Source organism: Trypanosoma theileri, assembly GCF_002087225.1.
Source record: "Trypanosoma theileri isolate Edinburgh chromosome Unknown TM35_Tth_28_V1, whole genome shotgun sequence".
Classification (NCBI taxonomy): Eukaryota; Euglenozoa; class Kinetoplastea; order Trypanosomatida; family Trypanosomatidae; genus Trypanosoma; species Trypanosoma theileri.
Window position 1 is genome coordinate 196,734 of NW_021639870.1, and position 9,820 is coordinate 206,553.

General features: G+C 40.8%; 2 protein-coding genes across 2 annotated transcripts; both read left to right on the forward strand.

The window, feature by feature from the left end:
• Positions 1–103: 103 nt before the first annotated feature.
• TM35_000281660 (uncharacterized protein) lies at positions 104–5,617 on the forward strand (the record flags this gene model as incomplete). Its single annotated transcript, XM_029028197.1, has 1 exon — positions 104–5,617. The coding sequence occupies one exon, from the start codon at positions 104–106 to the stop codon at positions 5,615–5,617; it is 5,514 nt and encodes a 1,837-aa protein (XP_028880516.1).
• A 747-nt stretch (positions 5,618–6,364) lies between these two features.
• Positions 6,365–9,073, forward strand: TM35_000281670 (uncharacterized protein; the record flags this gene model as incomplete). Its single annotated transcript, XM_029028198.1, has 1 exon — positions 6,365–9,073. The coding sequence occupies one exon, from the start codon at positions 6,365–6,367 to the stop codon at positions 9,071–9,073; it is 2,709 nt and encodes a 902-aa protein (XP_028880517.1).
• Between the last annotated feature and the right edge of the window lie 747 nt (positions 9,074–9,820).

Consider the following 9,820-nt stretch of genomic DNA (forward strand, 5'->3'; position numbering starts at 1 on the left):
CCCTATATATATATATATATATATATATATATATATATATATATTATACACATATTCATATATATACACACAAACAGAGCGGTGTGTTATTCTCTGTTGAGTGATGTACACTTTCAAACGGCCCCAACAACAACAACAACAATTACAACAACAACAACAAGATGAGTCTTTATCTGCGGGTATAAATGTGGAAGCGGGAGTTCCATACGGTGTGAATGCAGATGTGTACATGAACGCCTACACATCCGGTGAAATGACTGGGAATGTACAGGAGAGTTCCTACAATTATACCACAGACACCGGCCCAACACTACCAACATCTCATCCACAACAACAAGGAGAAGAAGGAGAAGGAGAAGGAGAAGGAGAAGAAGAAAATCAAACAGCATCCCAACAACAACAACAACAACAACAACAAGTAACGGATGGTCAACTCTCTGAAGAGGCCTCTGCGGAGGAAACACTGCAGTACTGCCGTGCGATGATTCTCCGCAGTCACATCACTCCGCCGACGAATTGGCGTCGACTGCGGCGTGAACTCCCCGCGTCGATTGCGGAGCTGCACCTCACGCCGTCGGCCCCGGAGACTCTGCAGCCCACCCCGTCGCCGTGTGTGGTGCTCCTCCTGGACAGTGGAGTGCCGGAGGGGATGAGTGCGAAGGAGTATGCAAAGAGTCTGGTCAAGTATGTGGTGGATCTTCTTGCCTATCAACGGGCGGCAACCGCCATTACATCTTTACGATTTGTGAAGATTGGGAAGGAGTTATCACAATTGGTGGTTACATTTGGTCGAGATGTGCAATTGGCGACATTGGTGTTGGAGGAGTTTACAAAAGTGGGTCTGCATGCGGGATTTGGTGCCCCTATGCTGGATCCTCATCATCCTCATAATAATAATAATCATCATCATCATAATAATAACTATCCACAAGAGCGAGAGTATGATGCGCCCTGTGCGACCTTTCACGTAACGGACTATAGACGCAGTATGCATAATGGGACTGGAATAACCGCAGAAGATCTCACATCATTATTATTACCAACACGTACACCGCAGGATATTAGTGTAGTGGAAGGATATGAAAGAGGTGATTTTTATGTAGCGGTCTGTAGACCAGAAACGGTTCATGCATGGTTGTGGAATCCATTCTGTTCATTTCTTGTGCAGCGAACCTTGTTTGAGCGTTGTGGGATACTTATTACAATGGCGGACTGTCCACATACTTTTCTCAGTCGTGGCAGTAGTGGTACTGTTAATGTTAGAAAAAGTGTGCCGTATGGATTACAGCAAATGTTGCCAAAAACAAAACGTCGTCCTCATAATAATATGAACTCAGATATGAATACAGGTGTTGGTGGTGGATATGATCCTAATATGGATGATAGTGGGTTTGAGGAGGATGAGAATGAAGAGGATCTTATGATGGATGGACAATATGGTGCTGGGGATGATTATATGAAGAGGAATGCGTTGGATGAGGATGTTAATTATAATAATGATAATAATGGTGATAACAGCAGCACTGGGAGTCCGAATCATAGTGATAATAGAGATGTATTTGGGAATAGAGGTGTTGGTGTTGGTGGTGTTTCTTCTACAGAAAAGGGAAGAGATCGTATGGGAAAAAGTACTGCGTTAGCGTGGGCTCGCAATGCAAAGGATGAAGTGGACATCTTTGGAGGTCTTGATAGCAACAACAATGATAATAGTAGTAATAATAATAATAATAATAATAATAATAATAATAATAATAGTGCAGAGAAGCCAAATGCTTCTCTTGAGTTTGTGGATGATGATATCGCCAAACTCCTTCAGAATATGAATAAAGAAAAGCAACAACAACAAGACCAACAACAACAACAACCACAACATGAAGAGGAAGTAGGGATGAGTGGTATGGATCCTCAGTTTATGGCCCCCATCCATCCATCCACAGGCGGAATAACAGGAATGCCGCCCATGCAATATCCATTAACACCATTCTCTTTTCCATTACAACAACAACAACAGCAACAATATGGATATTATCTCCCTGTAGGAGGAGTAGGAAGTGCTGCTGGTGGTGTTGGTGGTTGGCAATCGCAGCCAACAATGTCAATGGGTGATCCTCACGCCATGATGACAGCACCTCTACCGTATAATACAGAGATGGCAAATATGTATGAACCTGTAAAGGAACAGAAAGTAAAGTACCCCGCACTTGTGGATGATGATAATGATAATAATAATAATAATAATAATAGTGCGGTAGTAAAACCGGTAGGTGATGAAAAATATACTTCACAAGGAGGAGAATTACAACAAGATCAACATCAAGGATCTCAACAAGCCATGTATTGGAATCGAACAGGTGGAGAAGTAGTGGGTGGCTCTAATAGTAATGTTGGTTACTATCCTATGAATCCAATGCCGGTGTATGGATCACTTCCTTACGCACCGCCTATGCAGCAACAACCACAACCACAACAACCCTATTCATATCAACAACCTTCATTTAGTGGCCCTATGAATAATATGCCTTCTATTCTTGGACAACCAAGATATAATAATAATAATACACCATTTTACTCTGGTGATGATGGTACTAGTGGTAATAATATTGGTAATATGAACATGAATAATAATAGTAATATGGGAGTTTTACCTCCTCCGGTATTATTAAATACACCATTAGCACCATCTACAGCAACATTACCAACATCACTACCACCAACACAACCACCTGTAGTAACAGTGAATGATGCCTATGAATGGGCAGAAAAATTGATGGAACTCACTCAAATTGCCTTTTCCTCCTCAAGTGAGGTGAATGAATCTAAACCGGATGAAATAGTAGAAACAACAACAGAAACAACAATAAATCCTGTTAGTGAAGAGGCTTCCTCAAGATTATTATTTGATCATGTTCCATACACCGCTACTGTACCACCCATAAATGGAGAAATAGAAGAACTTATGACATTCTTGGAAGAACACTATATAGGAATAAAATTAGTAATTACTAGTACAGATCCTGAAATGCAGGAAAGTCAACGTCGTATTATCTCAGCACTTCTTACACGTCAATCAAATACAGAAAAGTCTGAAGAGATGGATTGGATACAAGAAGAAAAAAGTAGTGATGCTGAAGGTGTAAAGTATCATCAATTACCAGCCTTATTACCCTATCTCTTAACAAGTGTATATGGAACAGAGATTGTTTCTACCATTGCAGCCCAAGATCCATTATCACTACTCCCATTATTAACTCGTTATGTACTTCCATTTTTATTAGATGCTGTTTTTGTGCAAACGGTATGTGTTGTGGCTCTCCGTGCGGTACCTGCCGCAAGTAATCCACTTGTTCAACGTATTATTCGTCACTGGGGACCTCTCACAACGTGGCTGCATGCTTATATTCAATCTCAGGCAGCAGCAGCAGAGGCACGTGCGGAGATTGAAATGTCTACACATACATCCGCATCTGCACAATCACTTAAATCCACAACAAAGACAGCAGTGGTTAGGCGACTTACCTCACAGGTGGGGAATACAATAGATATTTTGTTAGCAGGACTTTCAGATGAGCAGCGTGGTAATATACAAGAATATCTTGATAGTACAAATGCATTAGTAAACTTTATGAAATTGTTGCAAACACCAGAAGAAGAAGAAGCAGAAAAAGAACAAGGACAAGAGAATAATAATAATAATAATAATAATAATAATAATAATAATAATAATAATAATAATGAAGAAAAAGAAAAAGAAGAAAAAGAGAAAGAAAAAGAACAGAAGAAAGGAGATGGAGATAAAGAATTGACAGAGATGGTTTCTAATAAGATAACACTTTCTTCTTTATGGGGTACTGAAGGCGCTGTACATCGTTCCTTACTTAGACTTTACCTAAATGCTAATCTTTTCAGTGGCACAGTAATAGTTAATACATTATTTGTACCACAAGTATCCTTAACACGAGATCACTATTACTTTGTACTTGTGGCTTTTTCTAAGAGTCATGTAAGTCCTGTTTTAAGTATAGAAACAGCTCGTGTATGTGGGGCCTTCTTGCGTTTAATGGAAGAGAAAATTCTCAGTGTGGAGAGTGATAGTGGTTCTTCTTTACCACAAGTATTAACAGAAAAAGATGCCGTTCATCTTATGGATGGAGCCTTACGTGCTGTTGATTCTTTAGAAGTCTACACATGTCTTCGAGATGCTTACTTCGCAACGCCTCTTCCTGCGAAACGATATACTCAAGTGGAAACAAAACTCTCACAAACAACACCACCACCAACAACCTCCTCCTCCTCTTCACAACAACAACAACAACATTCTTATCATCATCATAATAATAATAATAAACACCAGGAGGATGATGGTCATTCATCTTCAGTACTAGCACTACCAACAACAGGAAGTGGTATTGGTAGTGGTGGTTGGAATGCTGAATGGACAGTAGCGATGCGTAACTATCCATTGGTGGGTGATCCCTTTACACCGCTTCCAACAGGATGGACAAGTGCCTTAAGTAGATCCTACGGGCATTATTATTTTAAGAATGCTAAAGGTACAGCAACATACAGACATCCAACAGATGCAACAGAATTTATGGCAACACCACAAGCTTTTCTTCAAGAACCTGGTGTAACTACTACACTGGATGAGGTTTTAGAATATGCAAACTCTACATTAGCAACTGCAACAAATTCTTCCGAGAAGAGTGTAGTTATTACTAAAGAAAAGGCTGAAAAGTGGCTGCAAGATCAACGTATGCGTATAGAACCTCTTGATATGGCAACACTTGCATTAATGAAAATAAAATACCGCGTTGGTGGTGGTGGTGGTGGTGGTGGTGGTGGCAGTAACGCTAGCGGTAAATCCTACCGACACCGCCGTGAGAGCAGCGAGGATAATACCCATTATCATCATCATCATCCTAATCCTCATCATCTTCATCATAGCAACAACAATAATAACAATGATAATAATTCCCGTAAGCGTGGACGTGGGCCTCCTCTCCACCCGGCGGATCTCCAACGCCGACTCACTGCCATTCATCGTGCTTATCCCCCTCGCGGTCATCCATTCCCACCGCTTCCACGCGGATGGACGTGCAATCTCAGCAGCAGCAGTGGACTCTATTACTTCCGACCACCGCGCGGCGGGCCTGTGTACAGACATCCCATCACTAGACGTGAATACCGCGCAGCACCGCAGGCATTTGTGCTGCATCGTGGTGTACACATCAACGCGGTGGCAGTTGCCGCCCATTGTGAAGTGCAGAAGGTGGAGGAATGGCTGCAGGATCAGCGGCGACGGGATACACATTTAGATGCTGTGGTGGTTCGTATGATTCCCATTGAATACGCATTCAGTCCTGACTGTGATGAGGGTAGGGATGTTGAGAAGAGTGGAATACGGGGAAGCGGTCAGAATGCTAATACAGAGGAAGAACCACAGCAACAACAGCCCCAACAACAGGAACAAGAACAACAACAACAGGAAGAAGAAGAAGAAAAACAAGAACATCAACAGCAGGAGCAACAACAGGTAGATGAACAAGGGGAAGGGGAAGAGGAAAGGTCGGCTAAGAAGGAAAAGAAAGAGGAGATGGAAGACAATTCGAAAGAGTAGAGTGATTATCTCACTCTTGTAGTTATATGTACATATACAGAGAGAGGGAGAGAGAGAGAGAGAGAGAGAGAGAGTTGACTTATCTGTTCTCTAATTGGTAATACTTACTCTCTTCTTCTTTTTTTCCAGAAAGGCGAATAGAAATGAAAAGGAAAGAAAGCTAAAGGTGTTAAAAGAGAAATAGGAGTTTAAATGAAACGGATAGTGCGTGTCCGTTTCTTTTTTTTTTTTTGTTGTTATTGAGTCCGGATAACTTCTAATTGTTGATTTCTCGTTGTTGTTGTTCTTTTTTTTTTTTTTACTTTATCTCCTTACGTTAATTATCAATCGCTATATTTATCTATTGTTCTCTCTTAGTAATTTTTTTTTTTGCCCTATTGTTTTTTTTGTTTTGTTTTGTTTTCTCTACATCATTCCATTCCTTGTTTACGCCATATCTTGTTTCACATCTTTTTCTTTTCTTTATTGTTCACTAAATACTTTAGATACCGGCGGTGGGTGAGGAGGGGTTGAAGGAATTACACAGGAACGAAGTTGGCGTTTGTTTGAAGGAAAGTACGAAAGAAAAGGAAAAAAGAAAGATACAGGGAAGAAGAGAAGAAAAAAAAGGGTTATTTTCTTTCTCTCTCTCTCCCTTTCTGTGTGTGTGTTTGTTTCTCTGTTTGTGAGAGAGAGAACTAAAAAAAAAAAAGGATTAAAAAAGGAAAGAAAAGAAAAAAAAAAGATAAAAAGTAATACGGCGTCCTCATGTCCACTACACCAGAAGCCGCGGTCGCTGCCACGATGTCTCTTCGCTGGGCGAAGTGTGGCGATGTGTACTACGCCGCCCTGCTGGTGCCGAATGAGGAGGCGCCCATTCCAGTGGAGAGCGGCCACGCCTTCGTGATATTTCTCGGCGACGAGACGGGGGCCGCCCTCCCGCTGGCCGATATTGAGCCCTACAACCCGCACGATATCACCCGCACCAGTCATCCAGAGGCCGCCGCGGGGGTGTTGATTGCCCAGCAACTCATTGCAGGAGCAGAGGCAGCAGCAGCAGCAGCAGCAGGAGAAGGAGAAGGAGGAGAACAAGAGCAACAAAATGAGGAAGAAGAAGAATGGGTAAAGGGAATGATGGCGCAAAGAGATCATTCGCAATCCCTACATGAAGGGAGTCAAGGTAAGAAGAAAGAAAAGAAGAGTAAATCCAAAAAGGATAAACATGCTGATAAGAATGATGGAAAAGATGAGGAAAGAGAAGAGTTAATGACGCGAAGGTTACGACAAAAGAAAGGAAGGCGTCATGACAGTGAAGAAGAGGAAGATAATGAAGAAGAGGATGCATTATTGCTTCCAAATGCTGGTAGTAAACGGTCCCGTCGTGAAAGAGAAGAAGAACCTGAAGAAGAAGAAGAGGAAGATGATGATGATGATACTAATACTAATTCCACGAGTAGTAGTGAAATATCTAGTGAAGGACGGGATCAGCAAAACCGTTGGGACGAAATGGCAGAAGATCTTAATATCACTTCACCATCACGAATGAATGGTAGAACCAGAGGGAGTACAAACAACAACAATAAAAGATCTACTGGTTCAACCTCTGCTGCTACCGCTAGTCAACAAATAGCTTTATATGGTAGTACTAATGTAACTCCATTCCTAGCGGAGATTCATCATCATTACCTAAAAGCCATAGTGGAAGCATCTGAAAGTGATCGTCTTGTGAGTATTCAAGAATGTGATCTTGTACGTGCAGTAGAACAGGAATTACGCTCATGGAGTGCAGAAGTGGGATACCTTGAACAACTATTACAAGATGTAGAGCATGAGTATAATTCTCTTGTTTCGCAAACATCGCAGAATGACAGTAATAATGTTGCCACAGTAGAAGAAGAAGCAGCCGCTATTCGTAATCGTTTAAGTCGTCTAAAGTCTTCTTTTAGTTTGGAACGTCTTGTACGAGAACATTTACATTTACGGGAGAAACCAGCAGAAAGACGAGAACGTAAACGTCCAGTTCATTCCTCTTCTTCTGCTGCTGCTGTTGGTACAACGGCATTCATAGATCCATCTATGGCGTATCTTCTGGATACAAAGGCGGCTGCGGCGGTACCGCGTGAGTTAACGCATACGTTAGCGCAGCGCTACAGAGAACAACGTATACGACGTGAACGTTTATTATCATCTCAACAAGGACTTGGTAAAACAGGATTTACAGCGCCTGTATCTCAAGTAATGGAGAAGTGGCGTCGTTCACGTGAGTTAATGTTAATTGATCCTTGCCGTGCCTCACAACCCGTTTCTCGTCGATACTCGGAGAGTCTTGCCAAAGTGGAACGACATGCATTAAAGTGTCTTTCAGCGTATTCAAATTCTGCTACTGGTGCTGCTGGTCGACATAGTGTGGATGGATTACGTTCTGCATATCAACAACAACAACAACAGCAACAACTGCCGTTTAAAGCACCGTCGAAATTGTATAACTTTAATGATCTCAACGAGGGAGAGACACAGTTAGCCACAACGCCAATGTATCAAGCCAGCAGCAGTCATCCATATATGCCAAATAATGGAATGCATGATGATAATAATAATAATAATGATGATGGAGATGGAAATGATGAGGGACAAAATACCTTTCATGTTCCACTTATTTCTCCTCTTCGCACCAGTTTTGATCCACGTGCGACCTTTGTAGTGGATCCTGCTGAAATTATGCATGAGAAGACCATAGCGGAGCAATTAGCTATGAAAAGTATGCAGTACAGTCAGAGTATCTTTCTTCCCTCAGAGGAAACAGCATGGGAGGGTAGTGAAGCCTATGATGCTGTAGAGAGAAAACAACGAACCGCTACTGGAAGAAGATCCATCTCTCGTGCCTCTTCTCGAGCATCTTCTGTGGTTTCAGATAATACCAGCGGTTATAACAGTGCGAATTACGGTAATTCTAATAAAGCTATTATCAGTAATGGTGGAAAGAAGAGTGAGACGGAGCGTAAACCTCGTAGTGATTGGCGTGCCTCTGCAAAGCGTACTATTCTGGAACAATTAACATTATATTTACGTGGTAGAAGAGGTAAACCGGCGGTATTGAATAAAGATCAATTTCAATTTATTGCTAAGAAATTATTAGATCGTGCTGTACGGAGTGAGTCGGAACGTACAGGTCTCTCCATGTCTCTACAGGCAAATAATGCCAATACCCCTTTTACCAAAGATATTGAATTACGTCTACGTAAGTCTGTGGATAATTATATTCAACGACACTTTGCAGCAGCCCGCACTCCAGCCCAGCAACAACAATATGAACAACAACAAGGCAGAAGTGCAGATAGGACGGCAGCGACATCTATGGAACGAACAACTTCTGTTCGTCGTGGGGCTTTACAACGGGCGGATGATGATGATGAGACCCGGTCTGTGATGGGAGCCCATCCACACACCACAGACTCTCCCGTCTACGATGATTTATAAACAAAGAAAAGAAATGAAAAGAAAGAAAGATGGAGAGAATTATTGGAGTGTGTGCCTGTGTTTGCCATTGGGCCATGGTGTAAATAACAAGAAGAAGAATATCATTCAACAACAACAATGGTGTTGATGATGATTATTATTATGATTATTGTGATTATTATTATTGGAAGAAGAAGAAGAAGAAGAAGAGAGAAAACCAATAGTGTTTGTTCTGCGTTAACAAGATGAGGAAAATAAAAAAAAGAATAAAGACTTGCATAAAGAAAAGCTGAGAAGCACACAAACACTTTTTTTTTTGGATAGAGAAGAAGAAAAAGAAGTAATAATAAGAATAATAATAATATTAATAATAATATTACGAAATAAAAATTAAAGAAAAAAAAAAACCTCCTCAAATAACGAAGAAGCGCCGGCAAGGTGTATGGAAAAGAAAAGAGGAGAAGGAGAAGAAAAAAAAAAAAGTGTATATAAGGAAGAGAAGATAAGTGACAACATAACATAAAGAGAAAGAAAAGAGAAAAAAAAAAACTATATAGAGGGCAAGTGAACTCTGTTTTAATGTGAAATAATTATTATTATTATAATAAAAAAAAAAAAAAAAAAAAAAAAAAACGTTTACTGCTCTGACTAAATGTGATCATATTGGTCCTTTCTTTCTCTGTCTTTATTCTTATGTTTGCCTGTATGTCTTTTGTAGTTCTCTGTTACTTTCATTTCTTTTTTTTTTTTATCTTTACCCATATTATA